General features: G+C 38.2%; 2 protein-coding genes and 1 long non-coding RNA gene across 3 annotated transcripts in view; all 3 read left to right on the top strand.

Annotated features, from left to right (window-relative positions):
* kcnn2 (potassium calcium-activated channel subfamily N member 2) overlaps window positions 1-14,007 on the top strand; it is a 44,402-nt gene extending 30,395 nt beyond the window's left edge. Inside the window, 2 exon segments of the mRNA XM_083568761.1 lie at window positions 9,714-9,783; window positions 11,950-14,007. Of these exon segments, the coding sequence (XP_083424887.1) occupies window positions 9,714-9,783; window positions 11,950-12,210 (331 nt within the window). The 3' untranslated portion in view covers window positions 12,211-14,007.
* The window catches only part of LOC310741248, a 248,859-nt gene that overhangs the window by 210,147 nt on the left and 10,782 nt on the right, over window positions 1-27,930 (top strand). The gene's annotated exons all lie outside the window — the stretch shown is intronic.
* Window positions 18,774-25,915, top strand: drg1 (developmentally regulated GTP binding protein 1). The gene is made up of 9 exons (XM_083567710.1): window positions 18,774-18,988; window positions 21,899-22,022; window positions 22,713-22,888; window positions 23,195-23,264; window positions 23,372-23,541; window positions 24,047-24,177; window positions 24,368-24,535; window positions 24,665-24,787; window positions 25,548-25,915. The coding sequence occupies exons 1-9, from the start codon at window positions 18,950-18,952 to the stop codon at window positions 25,645-25,647; spliced, it is 1,101 nt and encodes a 366-aa protein (XP_083423836.1). The 5' UTR covers window positions 18,774-18,949; the 3' UTR covers window positions 25,648-25,915.

Here is a 27,930-nt window from a genome sequence, read left to right as displayed (position 1 = left end):
AAACAACTTTTTAAAAACAAAAGACTAACAACTTTTTGTCTTTTTCATTGTCCAAAACATTTTTTAATGCACCAATGCCCATCCAACATAAGCAGGAACGAGTGAAAATGAATTAGATTAGACCAGTGCACATACACTAGCGTAAGTCTATATAAAGATATCTTTACCAAGTTAACAACCACAAACCAGTCACATTATTACTGAATGGTGACTAAGATAATCTTGTTGCTAGCTCCTTCATGGTTTCTTTTTACCTAGATAGTCAGTAGCCCTATTTGGACAGGATTAGATTCTCTGGATGAGATCTGCAGTTGAACATTTTTACATCCAGATTCTACATTGTTTGAACCAGGATGTTTTAAACTGCACATGGTAATTTGATGATTAATAGCACTATATAACCAAAAGTGTGTGGACACCCAAGTATTTAACAATTTAAAAAATGTAATTATTAACTAATTGTCATGCTGGAAAATGTTTGGGCCCCTTTGTTTTGGTGAAGTTGAAACCTTATCTGGATTCAAAGAAGATTAAAAGATTATTACTTTGGTAAAGCGCTCCTTATTAATGCGATGGTCAGGTGTCCTGTTGACCATACAGTGTATGTATTAGCGATTTAAAAAATTTGTGGGTAAGTGGTAGCTCAGTGGTTAAGGCTCTGGTTTACTGCTTGGAAGGTTGGGGATTCAATCCCTGTTATCACCAAGCTGCTGCTCTTGGGCCCTTGAACAAAGCCACTGCTTTGTTTCCATGGTGTTGTAGTTCATTCCTTTGCTAATCCAAATATAATTCACTGTATTACAACTACAAATGAGACCAACATGGAACAGCCAATCAGCTTTTGGTCATTGGTTTAAATCTCTCTTGGATTGTACCACAGGCTTAAAACAGATTTTATTTTTCATCTATGGGGATGTGCAAGTTTAATAGTTGGCTTGAAAAAAATGAATTTATGGCTTGGTTAAGGCCAGCTGCTAAAGGCGTATTTGTGTATTTGGGTTTTTGATTGTAATATAGATCTTAAATTTAAATAAAAAGGCCATAAAAAGTCTTAAATTTGACTTTGTGAAATTGGCAGAAACCCTGTTTGTGCTTATTTGGTAGCTTTGAACACTGCATTTTTTAAAACTGATATTAATAGAACCATTCTTTCATTTATTTAAAATGTATATATATATATATATATATATATATATATATATATATATATATATATATATATATATATATATATATGATACTTAAAAATTAAGGCATGTTGAGTGGCATATAAAGTGGCTTTACACCTGTATCTGTCACTACAATAGCCCATTTATTCACCTCTGCTTTTCAAATCTTTTATGATCCGTATGCTAGGCAAATAAATAAATAAAAAATACTTTTCCAATGTTATAGGCAGCATCTGTGTGCAAAATTAGTAGTAGAATTATTACACCACTTAGATTTGACCAAAAATAAGTAGCTAATTTGGTCAAGATGGAAATAAAATCACAAAGGAGCACTTTAAAAAAAAAATGGAATTACCCCAGGCGCTTTTGCAAAGCAATCCTGAAAAAAGAAATATAGCAGCAATGTATATATTTTTTTCCTCCTTCCCATAGAAAATATTTTCTGCTTTAGTCTTAGCAGTTTCCAAGAAAATTTTGCTGCTCTAGTTTTGTACACATCCCAAGATTCGGTAATATAATAATCATTGGTCATTTTTTTTCCTTCTATTCTAATCGTTCATGTCATTTAGAGTGTGGGATTTCCACTGCAACTCGGGTCCTGGAGTCATCCTTCACCGCGCAATCCGGTGTTTTTCCTGCTCTAACACAGCTGACTCAACTCATCAGCTCATTAACAAGTCCTTCAGGAGGTGAAAATGTGTGTGTCAGCACAGGGAAACACTAAAATCTGCAATGAACCTGGGGGGACAAGAATGCAGAACACCGCAATACGTTATCTCTTCAGACGGTGACTGTTTCATTGGGGTTTGATTAGAGGTTTTATATTCTGTTTTATTACAAGGTTTTTCGATTTAGAACTGTTTTACAGATCTAGCTGGAATTTGGTTCTGAACTAGTTTTTGAAATGACGAGCCCCCTTTCAGACATTCTGTTTATGTAACCGAACCTTTAAATGCTAAAGGTTCAGTGCTCAAAAACAGATCAAAAATATAAATTATGAATGTGTCTCCTTTATATTTTGTAAGACCAGGTCAGATTTAAGGGAGCTGTTTCTTTAAGGCAGTTGGCGCAGTTCCATTCTCATAAAGATCGAGTGTGGGTTACGAGTGCGGCAGCGTGCAGGGCTAAACCTTCAGCATCTGATAATTTGTTCAACCCGGTCCTTACCAGTGCTCTCTGCATCACTTCACAAAATCAATGCATTGATTCCGATTGGTTTCTGTCCTTTCCTGGATTGCCCATAGCACAGAACTGGGAACAGAACAGTTCTTCTTAGATCATTAAGGCACTACATGGACAGGCTTAAAGGAAAACTACCAGAAATTTATTGACACATTAGATGGTTCAAATCAGAGTGTCATAAAATGATTCACAAAGCAGCTGATCCCAGATCAGTAATTCAGTTCTCAGGCAGACATTAAAGAAGCAATGAGCCTTTAGGAGCCGGTGTGTGAAGATACACTAGCCTCAGATCAGCCAATCCTCAGAGGCCACACAGAGCTGATTTGAACGCAGTAGCTGATCTCATAGTAGTATGTTGTAAAATGGGCAGTGAAGCAGCTGATCTCAGATCAGTGAGCTCTTAAATTCATAATGCAGTAGCTGATAACAGAAATAATCCATTCTTAGAAAGTGTCTACATTTGCTGATCTCAGATCCAAGTTCTTAAATAATCTGCAAAGCAGCTGATCTGAGAACAGCAAGCCCTCAGTGTTGAGCAAATATACCAGGTACTGGCAAGATTGTACGCAGCAAGTGCACTTTATTAGACCTTAGATCAGTAAGCCCTCAAATGCAAGGAACATCTGCAGAATGCTAATGCGTTTTGAAAGGAAGTGAAGCAGCCGATCTCAGCTCAGTGAGTTCTTAGAGGAGCATACATTACTGATTACAACTCATATTTCAATTCCTGATATGAAGCATGAAGCAGTTAAACTCAGTACCGGAGCTGATCTCAGGTCAGGTGGACATGATCGTGGGTCATGAAGTGCAAAAACAAAACAGCTGGACTCAGATCAGAGCGTCTTTAAAGGAAATGTTCTTCAAATGTTCTTTAGCTGATTCCAGTTCAGTGATTTCTCAGATATGAGCATTCATCAGACATCAGGACAGTATTTATGCAGCTGGTTTTAGATTAGGTTTGTAAGGATTAGTACATTAGCTGACCTGAGTGTCTAGTTTATCTCAGCTGGACAAGAGCTAATCTCAGATTCTCAGAAAGTGTGTGTTTGCGGGTGACCCGAGAACGACGAGTCCTAAAATGACGGATCGGCGTGTCCTCAGTGTTCTGAAATGGCAGCAGACGATTCAAGGTCTGTGTACTTTTTGTTCATTCTATTTTTGTGCATCAGTGAGTCGATTTAAGCCATGTTCAGCCCAAAAAACTCCTAATAGTCCTTGAGGAAAAGGCTTTTGCTTCGTCATAATCATGAGACAAAAATCCTTTCCAAGTCAGTTTCCAAATAAAATTTCGATACCATACCTAGAGCTAATTAAATGCAAGCGTCGGAGGAATATAGGCTGACCTTGACCTAATGATTTACATCGCTTTTTTTCATTTTAGTTTGTTGACATGAGCATCCTGGGCCATCTCTGGGGCCCAAATCTGAGATCAGTAAGTCCTCAGATGGCCCCTATAGCAGCTGACTTCAGATCAGTGATTCATCAAAAAGGTGTTGATCTCAGATCGAGGCAGGGAGGGGTGGCGCTGACAGTGACAGCGGGATGCAAGGACGATGGTGTCCCAGGAATGAAGGTTACCTGTCACAGTGTTTGCATGTTGCCAGAGCAAAAAAAAAAAAAAAGCGTGAACGGAGAGTGAATGAAGGAGTCAAAGACAAGAGGATGTCAGGTATCACTGAATACTCGAAATTCCACTGGGCCATTAATATTGCACAGTGACACTGTAAAGCCGTGTGCATATGTATGTGTGTGTGTGTGTGTGTGTGTGTGTGTGTGTGTGTGTGTGTGTGTGTGTGTGATTCTGATACTCCACTGTTGTTAAAGTGTGTGTGTGTTTGTGTGTGTGTGTGTGTGTGTGTGTGTGTGTGTGTGTGTGTGTGTGTGTGTGTGTGTGAGTGCTGTAACTGATGCCTGTGTGCAGCAGTCCATGCACCACCTGGTGTGACTCTAAGCCTTGGAGGAACATAAGAAAAAGGTCCAGGAATGTGTGTCTCATTTATCCAGCAAAACACAACTGCTTCTGCTGTGTTAGAGAAGGTCATGGAGAAACCCTTACATGCAGATCCGTTGTTATATCAGACAATGACTTAAAACAGAGGCGAGTTGTAATTTTAATGGTATTGGCTGTTGCTTGGGCAAGTACTCTGTGCCAAATTGGCAGCCAGGACGAGCGCTGCATCTAATGCCAAAGAGCAGTTAATATTAATGCAGGATATGATATAAAGTATGTGTAAACGTGTGTGTATGTGTGTGTGTGGATTAAATTGAACGAACGAACAACTGAACGATGTGATGATTCATTTGTCTGTTTTGTTTTCCCTCCTTTCCTGTGTGTGTCAACCTGAACCAATAGAGCGCGAAAGTAAGTGCCTCGTGCCTCCAGATAAACATCTGCCGTGTGCATGCATCTGAAAGCTTGTCTTTCTACCCTGACAGACTAAACACCCCGAAATGGCACTCCCTCATTCGATAAGTGAAATTCATCCTGTATTTATTTCTTTTTGATTATTGCTGTAATGCTACACCTCCATACACTTTTTATTCCCATATCTACAGAGCTGACACTATCATACTGACCATGCAAAGACAAGGATTCATATTAAATGTATACAATTTTGTATATTTGTGATTTTATTAAATAATCTAACGATACAGTAAAAATTCCTCAGTTTTGCACTTGAGCCACAGTTGTTATGTTAAGCAACGGAAGTCTCTCTCAACCAAAAGTCTTCTAGTCACCACCTCCTTCAGTTTAAATGCAAATCCAATCAGCATCAATTGACCAGAAACACCCTTAGACATCAGTTCTTGTTTCCGGGTGAGGCCTGAATAAATCTATAAAAAAAAAAAAATTTAGCCTGGGTGATATAAAAAAAGCTTGCATCCCTTCATTGCTAGAGCCATTTAAGCCTAAGCGAGTAAAGTAGATGGGAGGGACGGCATTACTGTCTCCAAGTGTCAATCACAGAGACACTAGTCAGTCATTTGGTTTTTCCAATCTCATGTATGTGGAAGAGGGTAGACAGCACTTTCCTTTGGGCCACTTTGTGTTGTCTCAGAGGAAGCACATGTTAGCCTTTACTGTCCCTGATTGATTTAGGGAGAGCCAGCTGGTGGGGGAGTATCACCGATGACCAAATTAAGGAGCAATTTTGTCGCTTTTTATTTTTTGGTCAGTGGTTGTCTTTGATTTGATTTCTAGATAGATTTATTTTCTTTGGTCTGAACTGCAACAAATGATCTTAGCCACTGAAAGTTAAATAATATAATATAGACGTAACACTTACATTTGGTAAATACAACCTTTTTCTTCTACGCCGCACATAATTTATTCCAATTTAAATTTGAGGTGGGAAAAACTTCCGTCACATTCGAGTGCAATGCTAAAAAGAAAAAAATTAGATCATGCAGATTAGATTTATTTTTTTTTTTTTGCCTTCACTGAACCATTTCACTAACACCTCCTAGTCCGGTATACTACACAGATCATACCAATGAGCACATTTTATTTTTAACACTTTCTGTCCTGAATGAATTTCAATTATTAATGACGAAGAGTGTTTTCCTACCATTTGCTGCATGAGTGTGATGATCTAAATCCTTTTAATCAGGTAGCTACTGATTAAACTCTGGTTTGCTTCCATGAACCCAAGGGTGACTGCTCTGCAGTTTCTCCTCCCTCTAATTACAGATATTTAGCAAACGTTATACATATATATCCCATTTTTGGGCTCATGGAACCAGATTTGCGCCTGGAGCTCCATCTGCCTTTGATATTTCTTCCATATATTTCTTCTTGGTGGCCCAGAGTGAGATGAGAGTCAAGAGAAGGGCACCATACTGATCTGTACTTGTGGAATTTCATACTTTGTGTGCAATAGAGCTGCTGTGGAGAGTATTTTTGTATTTAAGGGTTGCAGGTCTAATATCCAGTCTAATAGCAGATGAAGGGAATAAAGTCTGAAGGCTTTATAACTTGGATTGTGTGTGTGTGTGTGTGTGTGCGCGCGCGCGCATGTGTGTGCATTCTGAAGGTCAGAATATGCCTGAGGGACACCTCTGCATGCCTTCGTCCCTCACCAAAATCCACACCGTTCTGCTTTTGAGCCAAAACCGAGCAGATTTCCCTCTTAGCCAGGAGGAACTATCTGACTCAAGCAGCTCTGCAAATTCTATACGGGATAAACTCGAATAAACTCGAACACCACACATTTAAGTGCATCCTCGACGGAATTCTCTCCCCGATTTAACCGTTTCCATTTATCCAAATAGCTCTGTAGTAATGTTTTATGCTGGATGACCACACGGTTAATGGCCCTTGAACTCCAACACCTATTAAAGCTAGATATAAACCTTCTAAGTGGTCAGTAACTTCAGGACATACCTAATGATCTGTGAGAGCCCTTCTCTCTGTATAGGGTTTGAAAGGATTCAGGACGGAGGTGTCTCACAGAGGTCTGAAATTAAAATGGTCACCAAACAACGGGATTCAAAAAATGTTCGGGAGAAAGAATGTATACAAAACATACACAATGTGTGACAATTCTTGTCAGTTAGCATCTTTTTGCCATTCAAAACTTGCTTCTCTAGAAATAAGTTTTAGTTTTGCGACAAGCCATTAAAATGTATTTGCTATTTGACTATTATTTGTCAGACAATGGGATTATTTACTGAAACATTGACATTGAAGTAAGTACAGAAAAATGCAAGGACATTTATAAGAATTGAGTAGGGAAAGATGTCTTTTAAATGTCAACTTTGCTATAAAATTGCTATAAATTAGAAATTTTTCTGTTTATCAAAATCTAATTTTAATATCTAGTAATGGAGTTGAATGTGACAGCCCTGCACATTATTTGCAGGAATCCTGATTATTCTTCCCTTTGAAAGAAGTGTCCACGATTGTCCCTGTTCTTTATTTTGCAATGTGGTGATGTTGGTGCCCACTACTGGCAGCTTCCGTCATTACACCTAGTTTTTTTCTTTTTAATATTTATAAAAACCAATCTCTTTGAAATTGCTCCATCTGGGCCAATCCACCCTCAGTTTCCCCCAGGCCTATGCACTGGTCTCTCTCTGATCTGTGTCATCAAATTCACATGGACCAATTAGAACATTTGGAGCAAACTTCTTCACCTTCAAAACAAAGCAAAAAATACAAAGCACATTCCAACTGCCTCAACCCGAACCCACACCACCCCGAAGTGGAAAGGCCACTTAAGCAGCCAAGTGCCTGGGAAACTCTCGCTCATAACTCAAAGCGCATTCCAGTTTACTGCTCACTTTTCTGCTTTCTATGCCCTTGAGGATGAAAAGGGAATACACTTGCTTAAGTTAAGTTAAGGAGCTCAGTGGAAACGTAATTGAATGGAGGATTTGAATAATTAATGCAAGCCGTATAGATCGAGTTGAGTGGGTTGGTTAAGCGAAGAAAAAAAAAGTATAAGCTACGAACAAGCTACATGAAAGGATTTATTAAAATTAATTAATTGATTTTTTTTTTCTTGTGCTAGGTTCGAGGGTCATATCGATTTAGTTTTTCCCTTAAATCAACGTATATCCACGGTTTGATCACTATAAAGGCAGAATCTGTGTTCTAGGCTGGAATTTGTGGTGTAACCCAATGCCACTCACTGTATTTAGTCTGTGTAGATCTCCAATCAGTCACATCTGGTTCTGTTTCTGTAGTCAGATTTAATTTTAAACTGGGCGTGGTCTAAACTGTAGTCACTGGTAATGAAACCAGAATTAGAAACGTTAGCACTGTCAGCATGGTGTGTGAATTCCGACTCTGACAGTTTACCATCGCTCAGAGATGTACGTAATATTCAACGGTCTAATTATTAAAAAAAAAATTTGTTCCCATAATATACGAGGTGGTATTAAAAAGTTTCGAGACGCTTCTTTACAAGAAAATAATTCTACGTTTACACACTATCACCTTCAAAATAGTCCCCTTGCACATCAATACAGTGCTCACAGTGTTCCTGCCACTTCCGGAATGTGTCCTGAAACACCTCGAACGACTCACTGCAGCATGTCATGTCACACGATTTTACTTCACTTTTTGATACCACCTTGTAACTATCCTGAGATACATCTCTTTGCTCAGTGGTTAGGATGTTGGACTTCTGATCAGAAGGTTGTGAGTTCAAATCCCACCACCACTAAGCTGCAACTGCTAGACCCCTGAGCAGTTCCCTTCACCCTCAATTGCTAAGTTGTCTAAATGACGTAATTATAAGTCGCCAAATGCCATAAATGTGAATCTCTAGTCTTTTTTTTTTTTTTTTTTTTTTTTTTTTTTTACTAAAAAACGAATAGTACATCTCCTGTTTGTATTTGTATAGAAAGGATCACCCGATGGTCATCCAATACATTCCTAATACAAATAGAATGTGATTTAAAATAAGGCCCATGTAGTAAATGTGATGCGGTTCGGACAAAGTGGAAAATCGTCCTCCACAAGCGCTAGCAATGTTATTTAAAAATTCACCACCCTAAGAGGCATAATACAAAGAGATATTAGATTATTGGGGAAATTAGTTTTTTTGATCTAGTATTGTCAGTTATTTCTGTAAGAAGTCAGAGATAGTTACCGCTCTACCACACGTAGGTCGTTTTTATTGCTAGTGTAGTTACAATACGTTTAACTACAACAATGGTGTATGTGTTTGCTGTGTTTGCTGTTGAAAAAAAAACAAAAAAATAATGTATTAAAATAATGTGACATTCAGCATAGCAGAAGGAGAGACTTCACGTTTTTGATTGTAATGCAGCTGTATAGCATGTATGAGTTTTTAGGTAGAGATCAGGTGGAGTCTAAACCCCACATCATCGGGAAGTAAAACAGAATTGTGGGTCATTCAGTTAAACAAAGTTTGCAATAAACGATACTTCAACTCCAAATGTCCAATCACTATCGCATCATATAATTAAGCTTGTCCAACATTGGAGATTTCTTTCTAATGCATAATTTGAGCGTGAAAATAAACAAACCTGTCGGTGGAGGTATTTTTTTTTGGTGGTCATTTTAGAACCTACCCTTGATGACTATGATTACAGTCCCCCAGTTTGCTTCCCATATTAGGGTTTATGGGTAAGATCCGCTCCAATGGATTCAAAAGTGGACACATGCATGCTCTCGGGCCGCCATTTCTCCGCCCCTTTCCTTCCTGCAAGCCTTGCATTTTCCTTCCATTTCCTCCTGTGCATGTCCCAGGACTGCTTCTGCCTTCAGATTAATGTGCGTGCCTTGCCAGTGGACAACTTAAAGACTGTATATATACTATATATATAGGAATATACACATATATATGTTTTATAACCTGATCACTGACCACTTGCCTGTATTGGGCTCAGATTAAGAAGTGTTAAAATGGAGCAACGGAAGCTGAATGACCAAGCAAACTCTCTAGTGGACCTCGCAAAGGTAAGAGCGACCACAAACCCCTACCTTTCTTACCTGCCACATCTTTCTCCAATGATTCAGTTGATGTCAGATGATCTACATAGGAGTCAGTGTTTTCTTCTGCATGCTGTAGAGACTCCTTTCTTTCTAGGATAATAATTGCAGAAGTGTGAGTCTACAGGTGTCAAATGAACAGCTCTTTATGTCTGAGTCCTGGCCCTTGGTGTGGTTAGTGTCTTAGTGTCTCATTTGAGGTTTTTCTTTTCTTTTCTCTTTAGTTTTTTTTACCTTTTGTTTTCTCAGTTTGTGCAATACTCGGCTCAGAAGTTTGTAGGGGTTTTTTTTTTCTTCAATAAAAGATGTGACACAACTCGCAGAGTAACAGGCACGCTGCCACCTGACTCAGCAGAAATTACACGCCAAACTGGGAAAGCAGACGCTCAGAGAGCTGATGAATCAGCTCAAACAGAGAACTCCCCCCCTCCTTTCTTAACTCTTTCTCGCTCTCCGAGCTCTGACATTCAGTCGACCCCATCGGTCACGTCCCAGTTAGCTGTGTCCAGCCTCTATGCTGTGCGAGTCATTAGCTAATGTTACCCTGTCGTCTCCTTTCTCTTACCACGCTGTCCCCAGGAACATGTAAGAGGGTGACATTGAGAGCGTGAGGCAGTGAGATGAAACTCTGACTCGTTCGTGACATCTTTTTTGTTGATGCCACTGTTGCCTCTCTCCATCAGAGGGCGGCGTTAGCATGAATTCTTACGGCAGATGCTGCCACCAGCAGAAGCCTTGTATAATAAAGCTTAAAATAACTCTGGCAGCTGCACAACTTCAGACTCCTTTAGTCAGCTTTCAGCAATAAAAAGCCTCCTCTTGAGCCGAGCAGCCTCATCCTTTTGTATTCAGCACAGTTTAATGTTAATTTCTGAAGTCGAAAAAGTGCTAGAATGCAAATAAATGGCTACGGTAAGAAAGGCAACCCTGCAAGAGTCCTTTGTGTTTTCAGGCAGCGGTTACGCTTTCATGATTGATGGCCATGATGCTAAAGACCTCAGAAAAGCTTCTAACTAAACACCAACTCCATCTTTTCACAAATGAGAAGAATTGCACACAGGTTGCGCCAGCTGCTGCGAGTCCTGCAGCGAAATCTGCATCCTGTTTAGATTGTGATTAGGGAGCCTTTGGAGAAAGATCTATCTATAGATCCGGCTCCATCACGTCTCTGTGATTATTTGATTGGCGAGAAGTAATCGGCCGATCAGACTCCACTGCAGTGTTAAGGTATAGAACAAGCAGAGCGTTTTCTCACCCATAATTCATTAAAGCTGCAGAAAGGTGGTCTGAGAAAATTTTTTGGTTTTGCCGAAGAACAGGTCTCACTGGGACAGCAGTTAAATCCAATTAGCCAATCACAAGCTTGATAATATAGCATTGACACCTTAATGTAGCTAGAATTAACCAGGCTTTAATTCAAACAAAATAGTAGATGTTATAGATATTATTAGAACCAAGATAATTAAGGGGATCAGCTACTTGATGGATGTCGGGTTAAAATATCTTGGCAGAACACAAAACGTTCAGCCACACTCTCACTTGTGAGGTCATGTATGCAGAAGAGGGCAGATAGCTCTTTCCTCCAAGTGTGTTGCATTGAATGTCAGGCAGCATAAGCAGCAATTCGAACAACATGTGTTTGTCTTGTATGGCTTGTCACGTTTACTTGACTGTTGTCTTGTTTTGTTGGCAGATTTTTTTTTTTCTTTTTCATACATTTTTTTTTCATTTAGGATGATAATTCCCACATGTACATTATTGTCAAAATAATTACATAAACACAGATCAGTCAAAATGTCAGACTTTTGTCAAACATTAACAGATTCTTTTTAGCATCTGTATGCCGTTTATGCTTCACGTGTAAGTAAATAAATTACGTATAGTGTGAATTATACTTAAACTCCGCTCCTGTTTATGACCCGATCGCTGTTTATGAAAATATTCAGGGCTTTAGTTTTGATTTCAAGACGAGGAATTTGTGAGATGTGTAAATAAGTAAAAGATTTTATTAGAAATGGTTTTATTTTGTGCTGTGCAAGTTTAAGCATAACAACAAGGATGTTTAAAACAATCTGGAACTGCTAACCAACTTGTGCTTTTTGTCTCCTCTACCTGCTCTCCCTATGACCTCAGACTCAGAACATCATGTATGACTTGATCTCAGACCTGAACGAACGCGGCGAGGACACAGAAAAGCGCATTGCCGTGCTCGAGACTAAGCTGGAGACATTGCTGAGTAACCTGCAGGCTCTTCCAGGCCTTATCAGCCAGCTGATCAACCAGCAGCAGCGCGACTTCCTGGAGGTGCAGCTGCAGCCATACGAGCGTTCACAGTCCGTATCTCGACGGCGCTCCTCCTCCACGGCGCCCCCTACATCATCAGAGAGCAGCTAGAGCCCCTGGTTGCGCAGAGACCTTTCGCCATCATATGGCCGACGTGCATCTTACTGTAAAAGCCTTACGGCGTCTCGATAACACGTCATCCGCATCCTGGTGACGGGGCGACGCCACTGAAATGGCGTACAGCTTTTAATTTGTACCTCAAAGTTCTCTCTTTTCTCTGCTGGCAGGTTCTCAGAGAAATCTTTCCTCAGTGTAAAAGGCGGGGCTATCCAGAAAACCCCATCCTCACACACTCATCAGGAGAGCAGTGTCACACAACCTCCAATGGCACAAAATAATACTGTGCCAGAATAGTGCTTCCCAAATGGACGTCCTGCTCTTCCTGTCTGTACTGGACTGTATTAGATCGAGTAATTCCTTAAACCAGCAGGTGTTAGACATTTTGTTTCATCCAGCAGTTGATAGGGAACTGTTCCCGCTGATAACCCCTCCCCCCCAAATCCAAAGCTATCATATAGATTTACATACTTGAGGAGAATAAAAAAAATTAATTATATATATATATAGGTATGGGTATGGGTATGGGTATGGGTTAGAAATGGCATCAGATATTATGGTCTCCTTCTTCTTCTTCTCAAGGTGCCCCTTCCAAGCTATTCTCTCCAAGGGGCCAAAACGATTTATTTTCTTCTTTTTTTTTCTTCTTTTTTTTACATAATTTCTAAACGAATGCATCTAAAGCTAAACTTGCACTTCTTATGCACTTCAATGCTGACTGACAAATATATATGAATTTCTGTTGCTCTTTAGAACAAAAATAAAAACATGTTTAGTTTTTAGATCATGGCCAGATTGTACCGATTGCGTAGTCTCAAAGCAGGATACGATAGCAACGAAACACCCCTCCTTATATTTAAACGGGACCTCAACCTGAAACTGTGCTTATCTTCTAGATTTTAGACTGCTGCTAATTACTGCTGCATCATTCTCAAAACCATCGAGATGTTCTTAAAGGGATAATTTGGTGACAAAAATCTTTATTCCACTTCCTCCGCGATCCGTGTCTGATATTTACTTCATTTAGTTTTGCACTGGAGGCCATGTGTAAGATCAGCAATTCTGTTTCTAACTATAAACCTCTCACACTGCGGCCATCTTGTGCGACCAGAATTTTCTTTCTTTTGTTTAGTTTTGCATCACTCAGCTGATGAAAGTGGTTTCTACAAAAGCACTAAATTCTATAGTTACATTGTACTATTTGAACTTAATTCTACAAATATATACCATCTCTGGAAACCTAGAGTTGGTTGGAATGGGGTTAATATTCCACAGAACTCAGATTATGGTCTGTGTGTAGTTTTGTTCGCTCCTGGGTTGAAATAAAAAGCAAACTATTATGCATTTTTTTGATCCTAACAACAAATTATTTGCCAGAAAATGACCATTTTGGTTTTTTTACCCAGTAGTTCAATAATACCCCACTTTACCACGGTTCGAATATCCCATCCCCTGGTTTATCGCGGAATTGCATTTGCCAATTTGCGGATAGCATGATAGACCAAAAAACTTAATACAGTACAGTACTGTATACATAAAATAGCATTTCTGGGGTGGCGTCCGTTTATCGCGTTTTTTTTATTTATCGCGGGCGGTTTTGGAACGTAACTACTGCGATAAACGGTGGATTATGCATCTGCTTAGGTATCCTCCAGGTCCTCTGGTTTTGTTTCCCATCAAACAAACCGGAAGATGAGGCTAAATAAGGCACAGGCATCGAGATGAAGAAATTAATGTTTTTGAATATTCCTGTTATTAAAAATAGTCCTGTGTATAAACATTTGGGTAAATTTTCAAAAAAAAATGAGTGAGACAGACTATTACACCAATACACTCTATTTGCTAGCAAGAGACAAAGCCATATACGCAAATTAGGTTCAAACAGATTTCTCTGACCAATCCTGTGGGTCGTGTGGTCCGACTTTTATTCAGTTCCCCACTCAGAACTGTAGCTCCTACCTGCCGTTAGTCCTCTCTTTATGGTATGCTCAAAAATAAAAGAAAAAAAGAAAAAACCATGGTTACCTTTTTTCCTGTCACAGACTTTATAGGTCTCTCAGTAAAGTGTGCAAAGGCCTTACGAAGAAAAATCAAGCTTGGAAGAAATGAGCAGAGATTTTATAGCAAGTGTACAGTTAATACAGTTAGCTTGCTTGGCAAATCTGGCACTGAAGCTAGTACTAAAGCCTAGCATGTAGCGTAATCTAACCTAGCTTTAGACGCCATGTATAGGTATACAGTAGCTAATCACAATTGTTTAAGAAATGCTAAGTTGTGCACGCTGAAAAACAGACGATCTATACACTCGTTACAGTGACTGTAAGGTTGCTTGTTAGCTACGTTAGCCTCAAGTGCAAAACTGAAAAAAGCAAGCATTGGACGCCATTGAACGAATGGCTAATTCTGGTCAAACTGGAAAAATTGTGTCCAGTTTGATTTCTTGCCAAACTATTCCTTTAATAGCAAAGTGCATCTCTCTCTCTCTCTCTCTCTCTCTCTCTCTCTCTCTCTCTTTCCCTCTGTCTATCCAGCAGCCGAGAACAAGGCATCTGCTCTGTGTTCTGTTTGTCTACAAAAGTCTCAATGAAACCCACATTCACCAGATGCTATTTCTGGATGTATCACATCTGTTTAAGAGCAGCAAATAACTTTGTTCGGAAATGCCTATTTTTATACTCGTGAGGACAAGCACACCACCTAAAATCCGTCTCTGTCAAAGAAGACAACACGGACAAAAAAACAAACAAACAAACAAAAAAAATGTGGCCAAGAGTGTGACTGGCTCGGAACCAAAGCTGTGAAACCTTGCCAGAGCTCGACTGACCCTCGACAGCTTCCTGTAGGCATCCCGGAAGATCATCCGGGGATTCCGTCCCAGTGTAGCGGTATAATAAAATCACACTACTGTGACTTTCATGGGGAAGACAAACCTCTGACGCAGAGATTCACAAGTCACATGACTGTCGCAAGCAGGGGCTCACGGGACGGAGGAACAGTTTCCCATACAGATCAGAGCTAGTCTTAGACTCCAAAATGGAGACTGTCTTGCAGAATTTGTATTAATGATCAGGCATAGAGTGCAATGATTCAATAATGAGGATAATTAGTGCAATACTATTTTCAACCTCCAAACAAACGTGAAATTCTGGATGTCTTGCTGTACTTGTTGCATTCTTTTATGTTGAGTGCAAAAGTTTGCATCTGCTATTGTTCAAACTTCTTCAAGCCTGTAAAATTTCGAATTTATAAACAAATCATAGACTCAGTAAGAAAGAAGTCAAAGTTTTGCCCAATGGTCTTCAAACAGGTTTAGAAGGACGCTATATGGACAAAAGTTCGTGGACACCTGATCCTAAATCTGCTATTCATGAATCTACCTTTTATTTAAATTTATTTTTCTACTCCTTTCATTCCTTGAATATGAAAATAATTCTATTCTTACATTTATCTTGATTTCTTTATTCCACGCTCCATTTTCCACCTGTTTTTGGCACTTTAATAATATTTCTCTTTAAATCAGTCATTAGTTGATGTCTGTCTGTAATTTTATGCTTCTCTGCATTTCTCTTATTCCTCCATCAGTCTGTTCTTGAATCCATCCATTTATTTAGCACTCTGTCTCTGTGCTTTTATCCATCCATCTTTACACTATATGGACAAAATTTTGCAGACATCTGATCATAAAATTCATCCAACTGTTAGTAAAGTCAGGTACTGATGTTGGTGAGGGTGAGAAGTCCTGGGGTGCAGTCGGCTTTTTAATTCTTCTTAAATGTGTTCAAAAGGATTAAATTCAAAGCTCTGTAGCATTTGATCTTCTGCTCCAACCCATGCAAAGCATATGTTCATGGCGCTGGCTTTGTGCACAGGGGCATTGTCATGTTGGAACAGGTTTGAGTCTCCTAGTGAAAGGAAAATGTAATGCTATAACAGTTTGAAAAAGGAAACCACACATGGCTGGAAAAGTCAGGTGTCCAAATACTTTTGTCAATATAGTGTATGTGATAGTAATGATTGATGTGTTAATGATTTAGCTGACGATCTGCACGTAAGAACAATTGACATCTAATGCATCTCTTTATTTTTATATATTTTCTTCTTTTTTTTTTTTTTTTTGATCCGAACTCTGTCATCGGCTGTACACTGTATCCCTCTGTCTCACAATAAAGCCTTTATATTTTCATTTGTACCAAACCAAACAGTTGGACTGATGCTAAAGTTGACGTCAGCCAGCTTGAAAAGATGCGGTTTGTCATTTTTTTAAAAGCCATAGACCTAAAAAAAAAAAAATTGTTAAAGATGATTGACACTTTTACCATCATGCAATAAATTTGTGGGGTTTTTTGCAGCTTATTTTCCGTATTTCAGGCCCCGAAATGAACCTACAGTTTCTCCTCAAGCTAAAACTAAGCTACAGAAACATTCGTATGAGAGGGCAGAGAGGGGCATTATGGGTACCCATAGCACACAGTGGCACAGTGAGACAACTGACATGCACAAAAAAATCTTAAAAGCGTATCTAACCGCGTTTCTATGGTGCTGTCAAACAGACTTCAGGTTAAACACAGAGCGTTCGAGGCGCATCCAGAGAAAAAGGTTGTGACAAGATTTCATCAAGTTTTAGTGTAATCATAAATACATCTCAAGTGCAGTGTAAATGATACAAATCACATTTAGTGCGAAACACGGACTCGCAGGGGTGGAAAAAAAATCAGAAACGGAAATTTTTGTTTCCTATTAATTTTTTCTCGGATTTGCAAAAGACGCCCCCCTAGTGCACACGCTGATTATATCATTGTTATCAAATAAATAAATATAAACCAAAAATTATTTTCCTATGAATTTTTTCTCAGATTTGCAACAGACCGCCCTCTAGCGGACACGCTGATTATATCAGTGTTATTAAATAAATAAATATAAACCAAAAAATTAGTTTCCTTTGAATTTTTTCTCGGATTTGCAACAGACCGCCCCCTAGCGGACACGCTGATTATATTAGTGTTATTCAATAAATAAATATAAACCAAAAAATTCGTTTCCTTTGAATTTTTTCTCGGATTTGCAACAGACCGCCCCCTAGCGGACACGCTGATTATATCAGTGTTATTAAATAAATAAATATAAACAAAAAATTCGTTTCCTATTATTTCTTTTTTTCGGATTTGCAACAAACCGCCCCCTAGCGCAAACGCTGATTATTTCAGTGTTATTAAATAAATAAATATAAACTCAAAAATCGCCTCACAATGTATATGTAGTCATTAAAGGGAAATTATGTTTGTGACTGCTGTTCACTTCACATGCAGCAGAGGGCGCTAAAGATGACAAATCGCACCTCTAGAGCTTTTTTTCAGCCAGATGATCCCCATCATGAATCTTGCAAACTGGACTAAATATCAAGTCAGGTTTCACGAATTATCTGTCCACAACAATACCATTTCGAGTCTAAGATTAGAACGAATCTGCACAAAGCACCTGGGTCTGGTCTGAGAGCTCTGTGTATTTCAGTCTTTTTAAAGAGACTCCTGTCTAATTCCTGGTGGTCTAATGCAAGTTGCTCGCATGTTAAGGACTGTGATCATTTTTATTTGGATGCCCAACTCATCTGATGGCCTGAAGCTGGATGGATCAGCGCGGTACGAAAGCGAGAACAAGGTCGATGCTGGATCCAGCAATTTCACATTTGAGTGATGATAATGTATGCAAAATGATTATAAATAATAATAAAAAAAAACTATTTACCAAACAAACATCGCACCTGAATTATTATATCGTATACATTTTGGACAGTTCTGTTCAACATTAATCCATGTTTATTAACATCTCACAAGAATATTATTTTTATTTAATGTTCCAGAGAGTGGTTTTAGAATTAGATGTAAATTTGTATTGTTAAGTTTTGCATTGTCATAGGGTGGTTATTGTTATATTTTGTAATGTTTTGTATTAATTACATTTATTTATTTTTAATTAATGCAAATTACATTATTTTTATCGTAGATATATCTAGAATATATATATAAAATGTAAGTATATTTTTTCTGACAGGTTGAACATTTTTTACTTTTCAACCCAAAATTATTTTTTTGATGTTTACTGACTTTAAAAAAAGACATTTATATCCATCAGTGTATTTAAGGAAAATACTTATATTAAAGTTTAATTATTATTATTATTATTATTATTATTATTATTATTATTATTATTATTATTGTTTTTTATTTTATTTTTTAGGGAAAATAGGAAAGTTGTTACAGTGTTAAAGAATTTCCCTTTGGCACTATAACATAATCAATAACACATTTAATGAACTTATTTATGTTAATTTTTCAAAGATGTGTTCCGATAAACAAAATATTTGTAAGCATGTCATTTTAGACTAAAAAAAATATAATTATTTATTTAATATTTATTTGAAATAAAATATTTATTATTATAAGAAAGATTTTCAGGTAAAGGAAAGCAGCCATGGTGAATTCCTGCCTGCACTGCGACTCCTCACCAGCAGGTAGCGACAATCACTCGGGGATCTACTTAAAACACAAGACCGCTCTTTCGTAAAAAACGCCACCCGCTCGCGCGACGGCATGAGAGCGGTGTGTGGAGTTGGATTAGCCCTGAGCTAACACGTCATATAACCCTAAAACCAAAAGGGAAATCACCCTCTTAGTGGTGTATATTATTTCATTTTTCTTCTCGAAATACTTCTGCGGAAGGACCAAGACCGAAAAAAATGAGTTTACTGGCCAAAATCGCCGAAATCGAGAACGAGGTTTGTGTGTAAAGCCGGTTAGCATAGCTACAAGTGGCCGAGTTGCAAATTGCATTATGTTCCCTATTCTCGCGCACTGCGTACTGTATTCACTCAATCCAGCGGCGCCATATTGAGTGCACTACTTTATTAACAGCAAGGCGTTTAGGATACAGCGCCAGCTGTGTCTAACATGGGCCGCAATTTGACATGAATTTGTACATTTTTAGAAATAATTCAGGATTATGAATTAGTTGTACAGTCAAACAGCACGATTTCTACTTTATTTTCAAAATCGATTTGTTTATTTGTGTAAGAATAAGTCTGACAGCGCAAACTTGCTCAGTTGGCACTGAAGTTAGCAGTTACACAGCTGACTTGAACACTATATAAAACAGGTTAATTGTTTATCACACGAAGAAAAAGTAAAACGAAATATAATACTTGGATATTATAATTAAAACCCATACACAGTAAAGACAGGTGGCAGCGAATGAATAATGTACATGACACTAGGGCTTGTTGAGATATCATCTCGCGATACTTCGCTCGATATTGTCACGATACACGGTTTATCGCGATATTTAGGTTTAAACAGTAGCTCTTGGGCGTATTACAACTTCAATTTCTTGTTGATTCTAAATAATAATGTGTCAAAAGTGTGGATATACCCAGGTAAGGTTTTTGAAAGGCACAGGCTTGTTTCATTTATTTCCATGCAACTTGATAGTTAATGTAACGGTATGAAGATTTACTTTGACTAAACCAGGAGTCGTTAACCTTAAACACTCAAAAGGACCAATCAGAATCAGGTTTATTGGCCAAGTGTGTTGACCCACACAAGCAATATGGTTCCAGCTGTTAGTTACTGGACCCGATTTCTACAGAAAAGTAAAAACTAGGAGCCACAAAACCCTTTTGAGATCTAAAATGAAGATACTGCATAAATCGTATTTTACCTTATGCTATGTATTTAAAAAGCTATCGTGTGTTGCAATTATGAAATCGATGAACTTCTACAGAAATAAATGAAACGTTCTTTCTTCATGCAACAAAATATTTTGAACTACGAGGGGAAAAAAAGATGCTGGGTTGAAGGTTACTTTCAAATAAAATACTCAACATCTATATGAGTCGTCCTCGTATTTAAGAAATAAAAGGCCAAACTTAAATATATATATTTGCAAAATAATAACCAATTAAAATATTTATTTTACTTGGTTAATTGGCAGTTGCGACGCCTATTTTGAGAGACACAAAATTCTGTGACTTCAAATTTAGATTTACATGTAAAAAAACTAATAAAATAAAATACAGTAATCCCCCGTTTTACCACAGTTCGCATAATCACGCCCCAGTTTTATTGTGGAATTGCGTTACATAACTAATTAGTTTGGCTGATTTTCTCGGGCTCTCGCAGATAGCACGACAGACCAAAAAACTTACAGGGAATTGTTCTTATGAAATTTTATGTTGAAATAATAAAATGTTTTAATTAAAATATAATTAATAATTATAAGATGAAGTAAAATGTTAATACAGTACTGTATACATAAAATAGCATTTTTGGGGTGGCGTCCGTTTATCGCAGGCGGTGTTAAAAGTTAACCACCGTTGTAATGTGGGATTACTGTACATTTAAATAAAATACTCATATATTTTCAAAAGCCACAGGGAGACACAACAGAGGGATGAAAGCCATATGCACATGAAAGACCCACGTCGGCTTTATTTTTTTACGCACTATTGGCTCTGGCCTTCGAAAAAGATAATTCGTTTGGCTATTTAAATTTGCGAATAAACACAAGAAAAAACGCTTGTCATTCTTGCTCTTGTCTTCGCAACTTGGTAGACATGATTGAAAAAAGCTACATAAACCTGTTAGTAATGACCGCAGCAAACGCTGTTTGCTTTATATATTTGCAGTTCTAGCTCTTCCGGTTTTTTCGTTTGGATGCCGAATACAGACTACTGCCCCCTGCTGGCATGAGAGATTTACATTCTCTCACGCTTAGCGCAAAATGTACACGCACGCTTTGGTGTGTCAGATACGCCTGCCTAATAATAGGGCTAATTTGCTACTCTCTTACAAACATGCAGCGCAAACACTCCCGTCCCGCGACTCCAAATTGCGGACCACTTTTCTGGCAGCATTCTCTCTGGCTCTTATTGAAAGCCGTGGTACATCATCACTCCCTGAACAAATAATCGTTTTTATCCAATCAAATAAAAAAGAACGACCAATTTAGCAAAATAGTTAAGTAAAAAGTACGATATTTAAGTTTAAAATGTAGTGAAGTGTAAGTAAAAATCTCCCAGACGAAAGTACTTAAGGAAAGTACAGATATGCAAAAAAGCTACATAAGATCAATAACGAATTACATTTACTTCATTACTGTCCACCACTGCCAATGAGCCGCAGTCCAGACGGAATTGCATGATGTCGAAGTGTGGATTGGTAGCCATGATGGTTCAGGATTCCTTTCACCCAGAATAAGTATCCAACCTTCCCTGCTCCAAAACAACCTCACACCATTACGCTTCCATTTCCATGTTTGTGGGGGTGAGGCAGTCTGATATCATCTCTTCTGTTCTCTGTCTTACATAAGTTCATCTGCTAGAGTCAAATTTGACTTTATCCAGTTTGTTGCATAGAAAAAAAAGGAACACGAGTGTCTCAATAACTGTAAAATACTAGGTGTTTGCACACTTTTAGCAGGTACTATACAATCTAAATGCTTGTATAATTCTAAAGAATATAGGGCTGGGTGACATGACCATGCACACGCACCAACGTTACTCGAAGTACAATATGCACAACGACATAAATATCAGATCCTTGTCATCATTTCTGATGCATCATCTTTATAGCATTGATTGGTGTATTTTAGAGTGGTATTAAAGCATTGTGACGCATGTCCTGTGCTGCAGATGGCTCGTACTCAGAAGAACAAGGCCACGGCGCATCACTTGGGCTTGCTCAAGGCTCGACTGGCCAAACTGCGCAGGGAGCTCATCACTCCTAAAGGCGGCGGTGGTGGCGGCCCCGGAGAAGGTATGTCATGCAGCATGACATTTTAAAAAGCAAGTATTAGACATGAGCTGACACAATATTTACAAACGGAATGTAGCTGGTGGACCTTAGGAATCCATCGTGTGTCATTTGTCATGTATCTCATCAAAGAGTTGTTGTAGTCAGGTGGATACAAAACTCTTAATATTTGTAAAATTTATAAAAACTTTCAGGATCTTGAAGAATGAAATCAGATTGGTTCTTTGGACTCTGTTCTACATGTTGATCCTACCTATACTTAGAGAGAAAATGTCATTTAATGACACGATGTTATACTTTTAAGATCAAAATACTTTTGTGTATTTTTTGGGGGGGTGGGGGGAATAAAATTGTTACGATGCACAATATTTTACTTGTTTGACTACCATAACATACATTTTATAGGCTTTTTTTTCCAGTGTTTGTGTTTATGTAACTTTTGTCCAGATTTAATCCAATTAATTATATATTTTGTAAGCATGTAGTCTCTGTTAAAATAATTAAAACCTTTTTTAAGTTTTAACATAGGTGGATCTCGGCAATAAATGTTAATGGCAAGTAGTAGATTCTCTACTGGATTTGGAGACTATTACTGTGTGAGAATAAAATCATTCCAGAAAGCTCTTGCTCTTTTGTATAATTTTAATGCTCTTATTATTAAATATATAAACTTTTCTTTTTCTTTTATTTTAGGCTTTGATGTTGCAAAGACAGGAGACGCACGTATTGGCTTTGTGGGCTTCCCCTCCGTAGGTAAATCCACCCTTTTGAGCAACCTGGCTGGAGTATATTCTGAAGTGGCCGCTTACGAGTTCACTACACTGACTACAGTGCCGGGAGTAATCCGCTACAAAGGAGCCAAAGTTCAGGTTTGGTGGAAAAGACAATTTGTATTTATTTATTAAAGTTTGATGTAGATCTCCTGCATCGTATACAGTTATAACAGGCAGATATGTAGCTTTTTAAAATACAAATAGTGATAAATTTTCTTGAATGATTATCTTATGAAAACGTGTCATGAGAAAGATATTATGTAACTATTTGGTTTGCATAAAAAAGAAAACCATTTAATTTCTTTCATATATTAGCTTGTGTCATTATTTAAATTATAAAAAAAAAAAAAAAAAAAAGTTGTGGGTTTGATCCTGACATCTTGTCTGCTGTCTGTTTTTCAGCTATTGGATCTCCCGGGTATCATCGAAGGGGCCAAAGACGGTAAAGGTAGAGGACGACAAGTGATAGCAGGTAGAGAGGTCAAACTTTATTGTATATACACACACACAAACACATGTTAAGCCATTGCAGCCTTTGCTTGTTCACATTCAGCTCATTACTCTGAATGTGTGTTTCAGTGGCTCGTACCTGCAACCTGATCCTGATCGTCCTGGACGTCCTGAAGCCTCTCGGACACAAGAAGCTGATCGAGCACGAGCTGGAAGGCTTCGGCATCCGCCTTAACAAGAAACCACCCAACATTGGCTTCAAGAAGAAGGACAAAGGAGGCATCAACTTCACCACAACTGTATGCCACACTGTCACACCCTGTCTCGCTTGTTTTTAAACGTGGGAATTAAGTGTAAAATTCTTATTCAGGGAAGTTTTTTAACATTAACCTGATATTTGATTTTACGTGGAACTATATATCACAACGTAGAACCATCTATATTTAACTATATATGTATTTATAACTATATAACTGATCACAGACACCATCCTGTTCAAAATTGTTTGGCATATGCTCAATCATTTCCATGAGTTTACATTTGTTTTATACTCCATCCACCACTGGGTGGCACTGTGGAGACGTAATCGTCTATCTTTACATTTTAAATTGCAGTTTCTCTGGTTCTCTGGAGAAATCAATGCCCTGAACATTAGTGTTTAATCCCTAATTCAACCAAACTGGCTTTTTCTAAGTGTGTTTAAAATAGGTGCAGGTTCAGTGGGGTCTAAGAGTGATTTTTGTTGCAAATTTTTCTGTCTTTTATTTTTTTCCCCCTCTCACTCCACGTCATCATGTCTCACAGTGTGCGCAGAGCGAGCTTGATGGTGAAACAGTGAAGAGCATTCTGGCCGAGTATAAAATCCACAATGCGGATATAACGCTGAGGGGCGACGTGACTGCCGATGACCTCATAGATGTAGTGGAAGGAAACAGGTGCGTAATGACGGCTAAGGATTCTGGGTATTGAATGACCTGCTGTGACCTGCTGTTTGGATTGAATACAAGAAATTAGTGGGTTTTAAAAAAAATTATTTAAAGCTGTTTTTCTTCTCTCTCTGTTTCTCTTTATCGCTCTTTCTCTCTCTCACATCATTATCTATCTATCTCTTATACACACCCACAGGGTTTACATCCCCTGCATTTACGTCTTGAACAAAATCGACCAGATCTCCATTGAAGAGCTGGACATCATCTACAAAGTCCCTCACTGCGTTCCGATCTCCGCTCACCACCGCTGGAACTTTGACGACCTGCTGGAGAGGATCTGGGATTACCTGCAGCTCGTACGCATGTAAGATCATCCTCGATCACATCAGCATACAGCAGGACTTGTTATTCACTGCAGTTAAACTCTTATTGTTAGAGTAATCTAATGTATCTTTTGTTTGATCTAATAAAATCTCATTTTTTAACTCCTCAGCTACACCAAGCCCAAGGGTCAGCTCCCTGACTACACAGCTCCTGTGGTCCTTCCTGACGGACGAACATCTGTCGAAGACTTTTGCCTTAAAATCCACAAAAACCTCATCAAGGAGTTGAAATAGTGAGTAACCACACTGAAACCATGAACTGCTATGTAGTTTGTCCCTTTATTGGTTTTCTCCTTTTTCCTCTGTAGCATCATTGCACTTCAGGTCTGCTTGTTGTGAGGTCACCTGACTGCTCACAGCAAATATGCAGCACGTTCCTCAGAATCTATGCTGTTCTTTAATTGGACTGCATTGACAAACCAATCATAACGACATAAGTTTAATGCAATTTTTGTGTGGCCCAATATCAGCTAGCTTATCTGTCTCTTTTAAAGATTTTTCTAGGAATGTACAGACAAGTAACAAATGAAAGAAAAAAAAAAACACCCTGGTGTTTGGTCGGTGGTGATAATGAATGCTATCTAACACATTATTACACTTTCCTTTAAACGTCCTGAGATCTGGTGAATGTCAAAGTCACAGCATAAGCAAAATGTTAATCCATTTTCATGCATTTCCTCAAGTTCCATTCAATATAACAATAATTTTGTAAATTGTTTTGTTAAAAAAACAGACTAAAATGCTAATAAGCATCGGATCAGCTGTGGAAGTGTGGAGAGTGATGAAGGATGCAGGAAAAGCTATTATCAGATTTTGGATCAGAGCTTCATGAATAACTTTATGAATATAAACTTTCCTTTCTGCAAGCTGGTAGATTTCCAGCAGTAGTACAGAACCTCCCTGATGTAATATACACGAAACACTGACCATAAATCAGAGCTTTAATGGAAAGTAGCCTGACATTTTGTTTCCTCCCAATCCTTCTTTTTCTAGTGCTCTGGTGTGGGGCTCCTCTGTGAAACACAACCCTCAGAAAGTTGGCAAAGACCACGTGATGGAGGACGAGGACGTCATTCAGCTGGTCAAGAAGTAAAAAACAGACTCAGACATTTTGCATGACCCACCAAGCTGCTCTGTTCAGCGAGCCGGCTTTTAAAAGACCAGAGACACCGCCTGCGATGTCAACGTCGCCTTGTGGCTTCTAATTATTTTCCTTTGGACATCATCGGATCATGTATGAACGTCAAAGTCACGTTTACTCTTTCCAACGCACGTGTTGAAGCCACACATGGGATAAATGCAATTAAAAAGGAAATCATATTGTATGTATAGGTTCAAATAAAACGATCAAAACTCTAAAATGATGCTTTTCACATCTGTCCATGGCTGAACTGTGAAATGATTTTCTTTGACGCAAGATTTGTTTAATCCTCATCCTGATAAGTGTCAGTGTGGAGATTCACATGTTCATCCTGCATCTGCATGGGTATCTGCAAACTGATGATTCTACAAATTCTGATAAGCACTATACAAATAAAAATTAATTAAACTAAATTAAACATTACTAACATACTGATAGTCTGAAGGAAAGAGTCTTTCTGAGGCGTTAAAGAAAAATCCAAGACTCAGAACACACACACACACACACACACACACAAAAGATCTCTGTACAAGAAAAAGGTTGTGGTTTATCGGGTTGTGGTTGAAGAAGCTTCATCAGCAGTGAATGGATTAAATAAAGGACTCACTGCATGACAATTAATTTTTTTCCAGATTTCAGATCAGATGCTCTCAGCAGATTTTCCTGGTGCAGTAAAGGTATGGCTTAAAAAGGGTCTCCTCCTCCTCCCCCCCCCCCCCCCCCTTGACCTCCTCCGGCATCCTGCAATAAGTCACTCTGGATAACCAGATCACTTAGTGAATGAAATGCAGAGCAAACGATCGAGAGCGGCTCAAAGGCACAGATGTGCTTCATTATCCACTCTGTGCACAGAGATGAATGATACTGGGGCGTTCCTCATGCAGTCGCCTCGTTGGATTCATCAGCTAAAAAGCATTTCAGGGTTTTTTACTGTCAAAAAGATCTGCATTGTTTGTAATATTTTGCTTTAGAATAGAACAAAACTAGTAAATGGTTTGTTTTTTACATTTCTTTACAGCACTACTGCTGCTATGCTTTGTTGTTTTATAATCAAGACTCAAAGCGTATCTGCTATATAGATATAGACAGAAAAAATTCGTAATAAACATGCAGTGGGGATACTGAGTTTGTTCTAAATCTAACACAAAGAGACAAACGGATAAAGAGCAATCTAGCAGAATAGATATACCTGTAGAGGGATAGGGATAAATACATAGAGCTAAATATAGGAATGGAGAGAGAGAGAGAGAGATATTAGTGTATAGGGATGGAGAGAGAGAGATATTGGTGTATAGGGATGGAGAGAGAGAGAGAGATATTGGTGTATAGGGATGGATAAAAAGATAAAGCTAGATACAAAGTGATAGGGATGAATTGATAGCGAGATATTGGTGGATATGGATAGATAAAAAGATTGAGCTGATATTGAGCGATAGTGGTGGATGGATAGAGAGAGATACTGGTGGATAGAGATAAATTAAAAGATAGACCTAGATATAGAGGCATAGAAATAAATGGATGGATGAATAAAGAGAGATAGCGGATATGGATGGGTAAAACAACAGAGCTAGATGTAAAGTAGAGAGATAGGGATGGACAACAAGATAGAACAAGATATAAAGAGATGTGGATGGATGGATGGATGGATGGATGGATGGATGGATGGATGGATGGATGGATAGAGAGATATTGGTGGATAGGGATGAATAAAAAAAATAGGGCTAGATATAAAGGGATAGGGATGGATAGATAGAAAGAGAAATTGGTGGATAAAGGTGGGTAAAAAGATAAATCTAGAAAAAGAGGAATAGAGATGGATGGGTAGAGAGTGGTTTTATTGGATAGGGATGAAAACAAAGATAGAGCTAGATACAGAGGGATGGACATGGATACATCGGTGATGGGTAGGAAGGTAGATATAGAGCTTAAAGGGTGGATAGATGGTGCTAGATATAGTGTAGAGGGATAGGGATGGATGAAAAAAAATAGACAAAAATAAGATAAATAGAGCTAGATAATTAAGGCTATGGATAAATATAGATATAGGGATGGGTATAAATGGATGAATAGAGAGAACTATGTAGAAATAGAGAAGGATATATATATATATATATATATATATATATATATATATATATATATATATATATATATATATATATATATATATATACTGAGGGAAATGGAATGGAAAGACAGATTTAAATAAAGAAGATAGCAATGGAGACAGATACA

Source organism: Silurus aristotelis (genome assembly GCF_946808225.1).
Source record: "Silurus aristotelis genome assembly, chromosome: 18".
In the NCBI taxonomy this organism is placed as follows: Eukaryota; Metazoa; Chordata; class Actinopteri; order Siluriformes; family Siluridae; genus Silurus; species Silurus aristotelis.
This window is presented reverse-complemented; position numbering and strand designations above follow the sequence as displayed.